This window comes from Oncorhynchus mykiss, chromosome 17 (genome assembly GCF_013265735.2).
Source record: "Oncorhynchus mykiss isolate Arlee chromosome 17, USDA_OmykA_1.1, whole genome shotgun sequence".
In the NCBI taxonomy this organism is placed as follows: Eukaryota; Metazoa; Chordata; class Actinopteri; order Salmoniformes; family Salmonidae; genus Oncorhynchus; species Oncorhynchus mykiss.
Genome location: NC_048581.1, coordinates 1,843,879 through 1,859,841, shown reverse-complemented (window position 1 = coordinate 1,859,841; position 15,963 = coordinate 1,843,879). Strand labels below are relative to the sequence as shown.

At 40.9% G+C, this 15,963-nt stretch overlaps 3 protein-coding genes across 6 annotated transcripts in view; all 3 read left to right on the top strand.

Moving 5' to 3' along the window:
• The window catches only part of LOC110487164 (zinc finger protein 345), a 54,928-nt gene extending 52,024 nt beyond the window's left edge, over window positions 1–2,904 (top strand). For 3 of the 4 annotated variants that reach the window (XM_036948536.1, XM_036948538.1, XM_036948537.1), the window contains exon 3: window positions 318–2,904. In XM_036948536.1, the coding sequence (XP_036804431.1) occupies window positions 318–2,197 (1,880 nt within the window). In that variant the 3' untranslated portion in view covers window positions 2,198–2,904. The remainder of the gene's footprint in view (window positions 1–317) is intronic. The other variant, XM_036948540.1, reaches the window with a different exon arrangement.
• The window catches only part of LOC110487311 (zinc finger protein 345-like), a 59,681-nt gene that overhangs the window by 32,522 nt on the left and 11,196 nt on the right, over window positions 1–15,963 (top strand). The gene's annotated exons all lie outside the window — the stretch shown is intronic.
• Window positions 6,352–15,579, top strand: LOC110495008 (gastrula zinc finger protein XlCGF26.1-like). Its single transcript, XM_036948270.1, has 5 exons — window positions 6,352–6,438; window positions 6,835–7,037; window positions 10,347–10,370; window positions 11,195–11,409; window positions 13,298–15,579. Exons 1-5 carry the CDS (start codon window positions 6,352–6,354, stop codon window positions 14,671–14,673), a joined length of 1,905 nt encoding a protein of 634 aa, XP_036804165.1. The 3' UTR covers window positions 14,674–15,579.

Genomic DNA, 15,963 nt, shown 5'->3' with positions numbered 1-15,963 from the left:
TGAATAAAATGTTAATTCAGAATATTTAAGCAAGTTAGCAGGCTAACTCATTGATTCTGCTTTGTAGTATAACCCTCAGGCTTCTGTATGTGTAAGAGGGAAGGCGAATGCCAAAACAAAAATGGCTACCGACCATTGCACAATGCATTGTAATTTGACAATGGCGGCATTATTTATGTGCAATGCAACAAGCCCCTTGCAAAAGTATTTATTTCAATACACTGTTAATCCTAATTAATGTTGAATTCTGCATTAAGCTAAAATACTTTGTTCCTCTGTCTGTTTCTTACCCTATATATCTGTTCATATTCTTACAGGAGAGATCCCCAACCCAGACTCGGTAAACGAGCCCAGTTCCACAGCATCAAGACTGCCTGGTTGTGGGAGTTACCCCTGTCCTCAATGTGGGAAGTGTTTCAGTCGAGCAGGAGACCTGAAGACTCATCAGAGATCCCACAGTGGAGAGAAGCCTACCTGTACTTTCAATGTGATTGTCAAAGAGGAGGACAGTGACTGTACTCTCAATGTGATTGTCAAAGAGGAGGAGGATGAGAAGGAAAAGAGAGGAGTTGAGGAAGAGAAGGAAACTAGTGGTATAGTCGACCCAGATACATCAAGACTTCGTGGTCGTTACCCCTGTCCTCAATGTGGAAAGAGTTTCAGTTCCTCAGGTAATCTAAAGAATCATCAAAGAGTTCACAATGGAGAGAAACCTTACCACTGCTCCCAATGTGGAAAGGGTTTCAGTCGAGCAGGAGACCTGAAGACTCATCAGAGATCGCACAGCGGAGAAAAGCCTCACCACTGCTCTCTTTGTGGGAAGTGTTTCAGTCGAGCAGGAGACCTGAAGACTCATCAGAGATCGCACAGTGGAGAGAAGTCTGCCAGTACTTTCAATGTGATTGTCAAAGAGGAGGAGGATGAAAAGGAAATCGATGAGAAGGTAAAGAGAGAAGTTAAGGAAGAGCAGGAAGCTAGTGGTGTAGTTGACCCAGATACATCAAGACTATCTGGTCGTGGTCGATTCCCCTGTCATCAGTGTGGGAAGAGTTTCCGTTCCTCAGGTAAACTAAAGAATCATCAAAGAGTACACACTCGAGAGAAACCATTTCACTGTGCCACATGTGGGAAGAGTTTCCGTGAAAAATTCAACCTCACGAGACATGAGAAGGTACATAGTGGGGAGAAGCCGTATCACTGCACCCAGTGTGGGAAAAGCTTCAATCGTTCTGGAAGTCTTAAGGAACATCAAAGAGTACATACAGGGGAGAAGCCTTACCACTGCTCTCTTTGTCAGAAGAGTTTTAGTCAGCCAGGAAACCTTAAGAAACACCAGAGAATACATACAGGGGAGAAGCCTTACCGGTGCTCTCTGTGTGGAAATAGTTTTTGTTTTGCTGGAAACCTCAAGAATCATCAGAGATCACACTGTGGAGAGAAGCCTTACCGCTGCTCTCAGTGTGGGGAGGGATTCCCTCAACTAAAAAGTCTTAAAAGCCATCAGAAAATACATATTGGAGAGACGTCTCCCTCTACTTTCAATGTGATTGTCAAAGAGGAGGGTGGTGACTGTACTTTCAATGTGATTGTCAAAGAAGAGGAGGATGGGAAGAAAATTGCTGAGAAGGAAATGAGAGAAGTTGAAGAGGACGACAACAACAGTGGTGTAGTTGACCCAGATACATCAAGATTGCCTGATCGGGGTCGTTACCCCTGTCCTCAATGTGGAAAGATTTTCAGTTCCTCAAGTAATCTTAAGAATCATCAAAGAGTTCACACTGGAGAGAAACCTTTCCTCTGCTCCCAATGTGGGAAGAGTTTCAGTGAGAAAGTAAACCTTAAGAGACACGAAAGAGTACATAGTGGAGAGAAGCCTTACCACTGCACCACATGTGGGAAGAGCTTCAATCATTCAGGAAGCCTTAGAGATCATCAGAGAATTCATACAGGGGAGAAACCTTACCACTGCTCACTTTGCGGAAATAATTTTCGTTTTGCTGGAGACCTAAAGAATCATCAGAGATCACACAGTGGAGAGAAGCCTTACCAATGTTCTCGGTGTGGAGAGGGATTCACTCAGCTAAGAAGTCTAAGAAGTCATGAGAGAATATCCATTGGAGGGAAGCCTGCCTGTGCTTTCAATGTGATTGTCCAAGAAGAGAAAGAAGTTGAGGGAGAGGAGAGTGATGTGAAATAAACGTGAAGTGAGGATACATAAGCTAACTATAGGTATTGATATTCACACCTATCCTTGCAATGGTGTCTTATGTGACAACATGGTCATGGACAGCACCATTTAGGGCTATCTTCTTTTACTTCTATGAGTGTATTGGACGTTCACAAATGAACTCAACTTGAATACCACCACCACCTATTGTGCTGGAGAGTGTATTAATCTGACCTTTATTTTGACAGGGAGTCAATACTGAGACCGAGGTCTCTTTTCCAGATGAGGCCTGTATAGCACCACAATACACATTAAACTACAATAAACACATTCAACTACACATTCATAAACACAATATACACGGTGTAATACACAACATGACACGAAAAGTAAAACGCAATCATAAAAAAAACACATTATTTCGCAACAAGGTCCCATAACAACTGTCTGAAATGCCCTAGAGGCACCAATTCCTCCAATTTTAAAGTGCATTGTAGATTATTCGGCACACGCAAGGCACAAGGAAACCAAATGCTGATCTACCGAACTCTGTAGACACCAATGGAGTCTCTCTAGAGTTAACCAACCCTGGGAACGGGTTTGATAACTTATCATTTAGAGGCAGCTGCTATTTTATAAATAGTATCACCATAATTGAGAACGGGTAGAAAGGTTGACTGCCGAATCTGTTTCCTGCTGACTAGAGGGAGACTAGATCAGTTTCTGTAAAAAATAAATAAATTTAAAACATTTTAAATCTTAGTTTCTTTAACTAGCTCAGTCGTATGTTTAAGCAACAAAAAAAACAAAAACGTTAAATCACACCAAGGTCATTATATGCCGGGACTCGTTGGATTTATAAAACCATTCGATGAGTGAGGGAAGATGTAATCCAACTGAGACGACCAAGTATGAGTTTTAAAACATCAGTAAGGGGTTTTTCCTGCACAACTGTAAAATCAGACTGTAGCCTTGTCACAGCCAGGTCAGCAGTCGGGGTAATTCCGTAACGTAATAAATAGTGTCATCTGTATTTAGATGAGATCGAGACAAGATCGTTAACAACTATAGTGGTTGCTGTAGTAGTGCTATTCCCAGGCCTAAAGTCTGATTGGTTTACGTTAACAATACATGTCTCATTGTAAACCAGGTTGCCAGGCCGGGCCTAAGCCTGTGTTCCTGGCCTTGACCCAAGCATCATTTATTTAATGAATTATTTCTGAACAGGATAGTGGTTGCTGTAGTAATGCTATTCCCAGGCCTTAAAGCTGATTGGTTTATTATTTCTGAACAGGATAGTGGTTGCTGTAGTAATGCTATTCCCAGGCCTAAAGCCTGATTGGTTTATTATTTCTGAACAGGATAGTGGTTGCTGTAGTAATGCTATTCCCAGGCCTAAAGCCTGATTGGTTTATTATTTCTGAACAGGATAGTGGTTGCTGTAGTAATGCTATTCCCAGGCCTAAAGCCTGATTGGTTTATTATTTCTGAACAGGATAGTGGTTGCTGTAGTAATGCTATTCCCAGGCCTTAAAGCCTGATTGGTTTATTATTTCTGAACAGGATAGTGGTTGCTGTAGTAATGCTATTCCCAGGCCTTAAAGCCTGATTGGTTTATTATTTCTGAACAGGATAGTGGTTGCTGTAGTAATGCTATTCCCAGGCCTAAAGCCTGATTGGTTTATTATTTCTGAACAGGATAGTGGTTGCTGTAGTAATGCTATTCCCAGGCCTAAAGCCTTTACATGAGATCGATATACTGAACAATACATTTTCTATTCACACAAAAAAAGCTTATTTTTATTTTATTATATTTTCACAAATTTGTTTACGTCCTTGTTATTGAGCATTTTGTCTTTTGTGAAGATAATCCATCCACCTGACAGGTGTGTCATATCAAGAAGCTGATTAAATAGCATGAACATTGACAAACTGATGTCCCAGCCTTAGTAGTCTAGTCATGGTAAAAACATGACGTCTGGCCTCCCGAGTGTCACAGCGGTCTAAGGCACTACTGTCTTTCTTTGGAATGCACAGATGACACAATAAACAACCATATCTAACTTTAACTACCACAGTATCATGTTAAAGGGACATTTCACAATTACATAGTCATAATCTCAAGCACCACCCTAACATCAACATTTGTGAAAATGGCACATTTTTATGTTTTGCAGTAAAATATATAGAGGAATATGTGTTTCCAATGACATCAGTGTGATTTTAACCAATTATCAGGAGGCATTGTTTACTAATGACCTACTAATTGGTTGATGATGTCATCACATATGTTGATATTGGGGTGGTGCTTGATGAAGAATATGTAGTATGTTTTTTTTAATACATTATTTCCTGTTAAAGTAACGTATGTACATGACTAACATGTAAAACAGTAGCATAGTCTATAGAGGCCTGTATACTGGGGGCTGAGTCTATATATAGTGTATACTAGGGGCTGAGTCTATAAAGGCCTGTATACTGGGGGCTGAGTCTATATATAGTATATACTGGGGGCTGAGTCTATAGAGGCCTGTATACTAGGGGCTGAGTCTATAGAGGCCTGTATACTGGGGGCTGAGTCTATATATAGTATATACTGGGGGCTGAGTCTATAGAGGCCTGTATACTAGGGGCTGAGTCTATAGAGGCCTGTATATACTGGGGGCTGAGTCTATATATAGTATATACTGGGGGCTGAGTCTATAGAGGCCTGTATACTGGGGGCTGAGTCTATATATAGTATATACTGGGGGCTGAGTCTATAGAGGCCTGTATACTAGGGGCTGAGTCTATAGAGGCCTGTATATACTGGGGGCTGAGTCTATATATAGTATATACTGGGGGCTGAGTCTATAGAGGCCTGTATACTGGGGGCTGAGTCTATATATAGTGTATACTAGGGGCTGAGTCTATATATAGTATGTACTGGGGGCTGAGTCTGTATATAGTATATACTGGGGGCTGAGTCTATATAGTATATACTGGGGGCTGAGTCTATATATAGTATGTACTGGGGGCTGAGTCGATATCTAGTATGTACTGGGGGCTGAGTCTATATGTAGTATGTGCTGGGGGCTGTGTCTATATATAGTATGTACTGGGAGCTGAGTCTATATATAGTATGTACTGGGGGCTGAGTCGATATATAGTATATACTAGGGGCTGAGTCTATATGTAGTATGTACTGGGGGCTGAGTCTATATGTAGTATATACTGGGGGCTGAGTCTATATATAGTATATACTGGGGCTCAATGTCCCAAATGGTGCACTATTCCCTCTATAGTGCACTACATTTGACCATGGGCCCTATTCTGTAGTGCACTACTTTTGACTATGGGCCATAGTCTGTAGTGCACTGCATTTGTCCATGGGCCCTATGGGCTATTCTATTGAATACAAAATAAGTCCATAGACTCCAGTAGAATTCAGTTGTGGATATTTTTATACCTGATTAAACTCAGTAGAAGGGCTGGTTTGTATTGACATAAAATGTATTGTTATGTCATGATCTGGATGAAACCGGTGTTTTTTAGAATTTTGTTCTGTTCCGGAACAGTATAGATCCCTTTCGTTGACAGTTCTGGTTCTGTTCCTTGAAATTCCGGTTTTCTTTTCTGTTCCCTGAACTGGTTCCAACCCCTGGTTTAGAACATTGTAAAGTATCCATTAATTAAATAATAAATGCTAACAAACTGTAATCTTCTTCATTGAAGGTGGATGATGTTGGTAGATTGTCTTTATCCATGAAAAGGCAGTATTGTATCATGGTGATGATAAATCACAAGATTAAAAGATGCCAGACACTCACTGCATTTTGTTGGAATATTATAAACTGGCTGGTTTGAGCCCTGAATGCTGATTGGCTGACAGCCGTTGGTATATCAGACAGTATGACAAAACATTTATTTTTACTGCTCTAATTACATTGGAAACCAGTTTATAACAGCAATACGGCACCTCGGAGGGTTGTGGTATATGGCCAATATACCTCCGCTAAGGACTGTATCCAGGCAGTCCGCTTTCAGTCGTGCATTAGAACAGCCCTTAGCCGTGGTATATTGGCCATGTTTGTATTGAGTGGAGAGTGGTTGGGAAATTGTTTTGCACTCCGTGTAACGTTGTGCTGAAACACGAGAGAAGGTCGACAATCAACAGTCACTTTGAATCAGCAAAGTATATGAGAATGTCAGAACAGTTCCCACAGCAGCGGCAGATCACCATGACTGAAGTGGTAGCAGGGAAGACTGTGGCAAGCGCTGAAAGAATCAAGGTGAGTGGCGTTTTACTCCAACTTTTACTCCGCTACTCTTGGCTTTAGTAGGGTGGTTGGCACTCTGCTCTCCCCAGTCTACTCTTGGCTTTAGTAGGGTGGTCGGCACTCTGCTCTCCCCGGTGTGTCTGGAGAGCGCTGCTCAAAGCGCTGAGTGCAATTTGTCAGCTTTGTCGTATTAAACTTGATACGTTTGACAAAAACACAATCTTTCTGGATTTAAAAATAAATGGTAATACCGTTTTAAATGTACTTATCAACCACAATACTCTATTTTTACGTTTTCTGTTCATCTCCCTTTCAGAAAAAAATCGTAATCAAGCATTTTGAAGACAACAAAAATCGATGCTCAAATTGAAAGCGATTGAATCTTTGAATCTATTTGTTTTGTTTGAGAGAGAATGTGAGAGGGACTGGGAGGTGCATCTTGTGTTGATAGCAAGCCCCAAGCCTGATGGAGAGGAGAGGTGTGAGTGGGACTGGGAGGTGCATCTTGTGTTGATAGCAAGCCCCAAGCCTGATGGAGAGGAGAGGTGTGAGTGGGACTGGGAGGTGCATCTTGTGTTGATAGCAAGCCCCAAGCCTGATGGAGAGGAGAGGTGTGTGTGAGTGGATACATTTTATCTAATTAATTGGTGCAATTGTTATTTTTCAGATTTGTGAAGATTGAGTACACACTTGCACAACAGTCAACATGAAAAAAACACTGCAAAATGTATCACAGGATTTCCGAAAAGCTTTTCCACAAAATCAAGTAGAAATCAGAAAAGAATGTCGCGAAATGCTGTATTATGTTGGTAGATTGTCTTTATTGATGTCAGTATAGTCACTTTAAATAATGCCACTTTAATGTTTACATATCTTACATTTCTCATCTCGTGTGTATATATACTGTATGTTATGCATCGTGCCTCTCGGTCATCTCATCCATATATTTATATGTACATATTCTTATTCAATCCCTTTAGATTTGTGTGTATAAGGTAGTTGTTGTGAATTTGTTAGATTACTTGTTAGATATTACTGCACTGTCGGAACGAGAAGACAAGCATTTCGCTACACTCGCATTAACATCTGCTAACCATGTGTGACCCATATAATAGTAACATGAGGATAATAAAAGATAACAGATGCTGTACACTTGTAATAATATAACATCACACTGCAGATAGAAATATAATGTAATGATAGCTGTCTTGTTTTGGTTGAAATATCTATTTTCGTTTGTTTTGCCTGACTTCTTTCCGTCGGAAGCCGGTAAAACATGCACAATGACTACGCTGATACGACGCTCACGAACATTTCCTGCAGCATCTCATAATCCAGATCAAACTCACTCGGAAAGTGGATACAGTTTTCCCGCTGCTCTACGAGACCTCACCATTTCTTCAAGTTATTTTCAGCCAAACAGGAAATCAGTTCCAGGTAACCTATTGCTAATGATTATTATTTGTTTTAATGATGCTTGTAACACGGTCTGTAAACCAACGCATTCCAGGAAGAAACCGCACTGGTTTCCGCGGCCTGGTTTTGTTGTTCCCCCAGCTAGTTAGCTGTTAGCCAGTTAGCAACACAGCTCCCGTCCAACCCGTTTGTGTAGCTAGCTAGCTAACATGCTAACTTTATTTCAGGGTCACGGTTGAAGTGTGACTTCCACTTCATTGTTTAGCCACAGGCCTTTTGGTAGGCCGTCATTACAAATAAGAATTTGTTAACTGATTTGCCTAGTTAAATAAATAAAACAAATATTTGGTTTAGCTATTTAGGTAACCAGCTAGCAAAATTAGCAGGACTAAACGTTGCTAAACTAACGTTTACAGGTTGTGCCCCGAAAATCACCCCCTGCCAGAATTCAGTCCCCCCCCTACTGCGTGAACGCGCACGCACGCTAGTGTACATTTTCTTGCCTGCCGAAATCTCCCCCCCCCCCCTTCTAATTTCCTTAATTTTGTGCCTAGAGTCAAATACTTCCTGTGGCACACACTACTGGTCAACATGAGCCACCAAAATCCTGTCAAATACTTTATATAGAACAAACTTTGCAACTGAAATTATTAGTTAATGTATGTGTGTTACGTTAAATATAGAGAAGGGAATAAACGGGATCAGAAATCTCAACTAGGAAGCAGGTCGCAGCAATGAACAATTGAGTGCGTGCGCGTACACGGGGTTCGGAACAACACCAGCTACCGGTTTATGCAAACGTCGAATCCCAATGCTTCGAACACATCTACAGTGATTTTGCGCAAAATGGTATGCATCAACAGTTCAACCTTCAGCTACCATTTCTGTCAAGCCTTCCAGGCATACACTTTTATACATACGTTCGATCAATTCAACGAATGCACTGCCTATGCAAAGCAATGCTGTAAAGCAAACACAGTGTCCCATTGGAAATGAATGAATGTACTTCTGGTGTACCAAAATACAATGATACTGTTGGTGTGAACACTTTTTCAAGCAAAGTAAGAAGGAATATCGACATAACTTGTAGAGACATAAAAAGCAAAATTCCATCAAAATAATAAAATACAGTTGTGAAACAGACAAGAATAAGGAAGTACTTCCGGGTCAAGGATCTTTTTGAATCCTTCAGAGTAAGAGTCCCTTCGTGGATATATGGATATACTGACAAGATGCATGTCTCTCCGCCCTAATAATGGGAGTGGTTGTCCACAAAGTGGTGTAACAGTATAACTTTCAACCGTCCCCTCGCCCATACCCGGGCGCGAACTCTGCACACATCAACGACAGTCACCCCTCGAAGCATCGTTACCCATCGCTCCACAAAAGCCGCAGCCCTTGCAGAGCAAGGGGAACCACTACTTCAAGGTCTCAGAGCAAGTGACGTCACCGATTGAAACGCTATTTAGCGCGCACCGCTAACTAAGCTAGCCGTTTCACATCCGTTACACTGGCACGGTGGGCTGTCTAGCTCCTATCCTTTCTTTGAATTGGTCGATACATCTCATTATTTTAGTCCTTTTTTGAATATTTGATGAGGGTTGTGGACTCCAACCGTCTGTATTCAATGGAGAGAGATGGATCAAATCAAATGTTATTGGTCACATACACATGGTCAGCAGATGTTAATGCAAGTGTAACGAAATGCTTGTGCTTGTAGTTCCGACAGTGCAGTAATATCTAACAAGTAATCTAACAATTCCACAACAACTACCCAATACACACACATCTAAAATCTATGTAAAGGAATGGAATAAGAATATACACATGGAAAGATATGGAAAGTCTGTATGTAGGTAGCAGCCTCTCTGTGTTAGCGATGGCTGTTTAACAGTCCGATGGCCTTGAGATAGAAGCTAATTTTCAGTCTCTCGGTCCCAACTTTGATGTACCTGTACTGACCTCGCCTTCTGGATGGTAGCGGGGTGAACAGGCAGTGGCTCGGGTGGTTGTTGTCCTTGATGATCTTTATGGCCTTCCTGTGACATCGATTTGCAAGAGGTGTCCTGGAGGGCAGGTAGATTGCCTGATGATGCCTTGTGCAACCACACCACCCTCTGGAGAGCCGTAGCGTCATGCCATGAATATGCATGGCCATCTCGAGACTCCAATGTTTTTTCTAAAAGTTGTGTGTCACGTGTCCTACTTATATCAGTACACTTGTAACGACTTAAGGATGACAACTTCTTTTTGATCAAGTAAACCTTGTGAAGCAAATAAGCCATGACTTTTTTTGTTGACCAAAACCGACACTCATTTACCTCCAAACAAAAACTCCCTGCTTGGTGGGCGAAACAACGAGAAAACGCCACCTGCTGGAGGGAGACAGATTTTCAGCAGAGTTGAGCCTCTCTCTTCCTCTTCCTCTCTGGTTATACTTTGTAAATAAAAGTATTTCTATAAGATATTATGTGATTTCTTTGTTTATTTGTTTTTTTTTCCAGACTAAATGGTCAACAATGTGTTCTGTGAGTAGACCTATTAATTATTGTCGACAATTATCAATATATTTTATACTAGTTATCATACAAAGAATAATTACAATATTTATATAAAATAGTTATTTGTTAATTTTTTCAAGTCTAAATGGTCAACAATGTGTCTTATTAGTTATTGCACCTTACACAATTATCTGTACGCGACTGAGTTTACACCCCCAGGAACACTTCTAGTTTCCAAATCCACTGAGTTTACACCCCCAGGAACACTTCTAGTTTCCAAGTCCACTGAGTTTACAGCCCCAGGAACACTTCTAGTTTCCAAGCCCACTGAGTTTACAGCCCCAGGAACACTTCTAGTTTCCAAATCCACTGACTTTACACCCCCAGGAGCGTCTCTCTTTTTTCGTAATTGAATCGCAATTGGATATCACGAAATTGGGGACAGAAAGGGGGTAAAATACACACAAAAAACAATTCTAAACTACTTTTAACAATTTCCACTGAAAATTATTGACAGATTGACAGTTTTTGCTGTTTGGTGCTGTCATTGTTACCAAACTTTGTAGAATTTTCTGTGTAAATTGTTAAAATTAGTCCTTGTGCAGGGAGTTGTAGGGTTTGTATTCATTGCTTGTATAAGTTTGTACTCAACAGCCAGTGTTTTCCTTAATTTATTGCCTAATCTGACTTGCTGTTGCCGTCAATCCTTTATTTATTTTAGGGAAAAAAGTTTCCTGCTGGACGGGATGTGTGGTTAGCTCGCTTAGATACATGTTTGTCTTTTCTGGAGCTATACCACGATCTAGGTTTGTGAAAATGACCCTGAACTCTTTCGGGTGCCTCTTTTTTAGATCTACCCAACCTACCATGTCTGAACCAGGTTCTGGTTGTGGTGTTCCAGCCCAGAGAAGCTCACAGCGGGGTCCAAAGTTGCTGTCAGTGAAGCTGGGGGACTGCAGTCAAACAGTGGAACTCAATGTGATTGTGAAGGAGGAGGGCGAGGAGAGAGAAATCAATGAGCGGGAGGAGGAAGAGAGAGAGGAGGACAGGGCCTCTGTTGACTCAGGTAAATTCAGGCTAACATCCTCTTTGGTTCAGAGGTAAACAACCCAAAATAACTAATGATTTTCTGGTTCATTAAGAAATGTAAACATATGTTTTTGGTTGTTGAATAACATTTTAATTTGGAATATTTAGGCAAGTTAGCTGGCTAACTCATTGATTCTGCTTTGTAGTATAACCCTTCTAAAACTGTTTGAATGATGTATGTGTAAGAAGGAAGGCGAGTGCCCCCCCCCAAAAAAAAATGTATACCGACCATTGCGCAAAGCATTGTAATTTGACAATGGCGGCATTATCTATGTGCAATGCAACAAGCCCCTTGCAAAGTATTTATTTCAATCCACTGTTGATCCTAATTAATGTGGAATCCTGCATTGACTTCCTGGTGACACATGGGGGCAGTTTTGAGTAGCTTGGATGAATAAGGTGCCCAGAGTAAACTGCCTGCTACTCTGTCCCAGTTGCTAATATATGCATATTATTAGCAGTATTGGATAGAAAACACTCTGAGGTTTCTAAAACGGTTTGAATGATGTCTGTGAGTATAACATGGCAGGCGAAAACCTGAGAAAAAAATCCAACCAGGAAGTGGGAAATCTGAGGCTTGTAGTTTTTTTTTTTTTTTTTTTACTCAGCCCTTATTGTAGAAACAGTGGGATATTGGTTATGTTGCACTTCCTAAGGCTTCCACAAGATGTCAACCGTCTTTAGAAACTGGTTTGAGGATTCTACTATAAAGGAGGGGCTCATAGGAGCTGTTTGAGTCAGTGGTCTGGCAGAGTGCCTTGGGCTCATGACGCGCGGTCACGAGAGAGGTAGCTCCCTTTCCATTGCTTTTCTACAGACAAAGGAATTCACCGGTTGGAACATTATTGAACATTTATGTTAAAAACATCCTAACGATTGATTCTATACTTAGTTTGGCATGTTTCTACGACCTGTAATATAACTTTTTGAACTTTTTGTCCGATGTTCGGCTGGACCTGAACACGCGTTTGGATTTATTTACCAAACGCCCTAACAAAAGACGCTATTTGGACATAAATGATGGACATTATCGAACAAATCAAACATTTATTGTGGAACTGGGATTCCTGGGATCTTCTGATGAAGATCATCAAAGGTAAGTGAATATTTATAATGCTATTTCTGCTTCTGTTGACTCCACAACAGAGCAGATATCTATATGGCTTGTTTTGTTGTCTGAGCTCTGTACTCAGATTATTGCATGGTGTTCTTTTTCCGTGAAGTTTTTTTGAAATCTGAAACAGCGGTTTCATTAAGGAGAAGTATATCTCTAATTCCACATGTAACACTTGAATTTTCGTCAACATTTATGATGAGTATTTCTGTAACTTGAAGTGGCTCTCTGCAAAATCAATGCATGTTTTAGAACTATTGAACGTAACGCGCCAATGTAAAATGAGATTTTTTAATATAAATATGCACTTTAGCTAAAAAAAACATACATGTATTGTGTAACATGAAGTCCTATGAGTGTCATCTGATGAAGATCATCAAAGGTTAGTGATTCATTTTATCTATATTTCTGCTTTTTGTGACTGCTATCTTTGGCTGGAAACATGGCTGGATTTTTATGTGACTTGGTGATGACCTAACATAATCGTTTGTGGTGCTTTCACTGTAAAGCATTTTTGAAATCAGTCACTGTGGCTGGATTAATGAGAATTGTATCTTTAAAATGGTGTTTGATACTACTATGTTTGAGGAATTTTAATTATGAGATTTTTGTTGTTTTGAATTTGGAGCCCTTCACTTTCACTGGCTGTTGGCAAGGTGGGACGCTAGTCCCACATATCTCATAGAGGTTAAGCTAAAATACTTTGTTCCTCTGTCTGTTTCTTACCCTATATCTGTTCATATTCTTACAGGAGAGATCCCCAACCCAGACTCAGTCAAGGAGCCCAGTTCCACAGCATCAAGACTGCCTGGTTGTGGGAGTTACCCCTGTCCTCAATGTGGGAACTGTTTCAGTCGAGCAGGAGACCTGAAGACTCATCAGAGATCGCACAGTGGAGAGAAGCCTGCCAGTACTTTCAATGTGATTGTCAAAGAGGAGGAGGATGAAAAGGAAATCTATGAGACGGTAAAGAGAGAAGTTAAGGAAGAGCAGGAACCTAGTGGTGTAGTTGACCCAGATACATCAAGACTATCTGGTCGTGGTCGATTCCCCTGTCATCAGTGTGTGAAAAGTTTCCGTTCCTCAGGTAAACTAAAGAATCATCAAAGAGTACACACTCGAGAGAAACCATTTCACTGTGCCACATGTGGGAAGAGGTTCCGTGAAAAATTCAACCTCACGGGACATGAGAAGGTACATAGTGGGGAGAAGCCTTACCACTGCACCCAGTGTGGGAAAAGCTTCAATCGTTCTGGAAGTCTTAAGGAACATCAAAGAGTACATACAGGGGAGAAGCCTTATCACTGCTCTCTTTGTCAGAAGAGTTTTAGTCAGCCAGGAAATCTTAGGAAACATCAGAGAATACATACAGGGGAGAAGCCTTACCGTTGCTTTCTGTGCGGAAATAGTTTTGGTTTCGCTGGAAACCTAAAGAATCATCAGAGAGCACACTGTGGAGAGAAGCCTTACCACTGCTCTCAGTGTGGGGAGGGATTCCCTCAACTAAAAAGTCTTAAAAGCCATCAGAAAATACATTTTGGAGAGACACATGCCTGTACTTTCAATGTGATTGTCAAAGAGGAGAAGGATGAGAAGGAAATGAGAGAAGTTGAAGAGGAAGACAATAGTGGTATAGTTGACCCAGATATATCAAGACTGCCTGATCGTTACATCTGTCCTCAATGTGGAAAGAGTTTCAGTACCTCAAGTAATCTTAAGAATCATCAAAGAGTACACACTGGAGAGAAACCTTTTCTCTGCTCTCAATGTGGGAGGAGTTTCAGTGAGAAAGTAAACCTTAAGAGACACGAAAGAGTGCATAGTGGAGAGAAGCCTTACCACTGCACCACATGTGGGAAGAGCTTCAATCATTCAGGAAGCCTTACAAATCATCAGAGAATTCATACAGGGGAGAAACCTTTCCACTGCTCACTGTGCGGAAATAATTTCCGTTTTGCTGGAGACCTAAAGAATCATCAGAGATCACACAGTGGAGAGAAGCCTTACCAATGTTCTCAGTGTGGCGAGGGATTCACTCAGCTAAGAAGTCTAAAAAGTCATGAGAGAATATCCATTGGAGGGAAGCCTGCCTGTGCTTTCAATGTGATTGTCCAAGAAGAGAAATAAGTTGAGGGAGAGGAGAGTGATATGAAATAAACATGAAGTGAGGATACATAAGCTAGCATAAGATAGGTATTGATATTCACACCTATCCTTGCAATGATGTCTTATGTGACAACATGGTCATGGACAGCACCATTTAGGGCTATCTTCATCTTCTTTTACTTCTATGAGTGTATTGGAAGTTCACAAATAGGCCTGTATACTGTGACTGAGTCTATATAGGGCTGTTTACTGGGGCTGAGTCTATATAGGCCTGTATACTGGGGCTGAGTCTATATAGGCCTGTATACTGGGGCTGAGTCTATATAGGACTGTTTACTGGGGCTGAGTCTGTTTATAGTATATACTGGGGCTGAGTCTATATTTGTCTACACTGGGGCTGAGTCTATATATATAGTATATACTGGGGCTGAGTCTATATATAGTATATACTGGGGCTGAGTCTATATAGGCCTGTATACTGGGGCTGAGTCTATATAGGACTGTTTACTGGGGCTGAGTCTGTTTATAGTATATACTGGGGCTGAGTCTATATATAGTATATACTGGGGCTGAGTCTATATATAGTATATACTGGGGCTCATTGTCCCAAATGGGGCACTATTCCATCTATCTCTCATAGACTCCAGTAGAATTGAGTTGTGGATATTTTTTATACCTGATTAAACTCAGTAGAAGGGCTGGTTTGTATTGACATAAAATGTATTGTTATGTCATGATCTGGATGGAACCGGTGTTTTTTAGAATTTTGTTCTGTTCCGGAACAGTATAGATCCCTTTCGTTGACAGTTCTGGTTCTGTTCCTTGAAATTCCGGTTTTCTTTTCTGTTCCCTGAACTGGTTCCAACCCCTGGTTTAGAATATTGTAAAGTATCCATTAATTAAATAATAAATGCTAACAAACTGTAATCTTCTTCTTCATTGAAGGTGGATGATGTTGGTAGATTGTCTTTATCCATGAAAAGTCAGTATTGTATCATGGTGATGATAAATCACAAGAATAAAAGATGCCAGACACTCACTGCACTGTTGGAATATTATAAACTGTCTGGTTTGAGCCCTGAATGCTGATTGGCTGACTGCCGTTGGTATATCAGACAGTATGACAAAACATGTATTTTTACTGCTCTAATTACATTGGAAACCAGTTTATAACATCAATAAGGCACCTCGGGGGTTTGTGGTATATGGCCAATATACCTCCGCTAAGGGCTGTATCCAGGCAGTCCGCTTTCAGTCGTGCATAAGAACAGCCCTTAGCCGTGGTATATTGGCCATATACCACACCTCCTC

Bases quoted from the DNA above. Each gene is read 5' to 3' on its own strand.
- LOC110495008 (XM_036948270.1), top strand. From the start codon at position 6,352: ATGTCAGAACAGTTCCCACAGCAGCGGCAGATCACCATGACTGAAGTG. The intron at 6,439-6,834 runs GTGAGTGGCGTT...GTTTTGTTTGAG, and splicing joins CAAGCGCTGAAAGAATCAAG to AGAGAATGTGAGAGGGACTG. The intron at 10,371-11,194 runs GTGAGTAGACCT...CCTCTTTTTTAG, and splicing joins AATGGTCAACAATGTGTTCT to ATCTACCCAACCTACCATGT.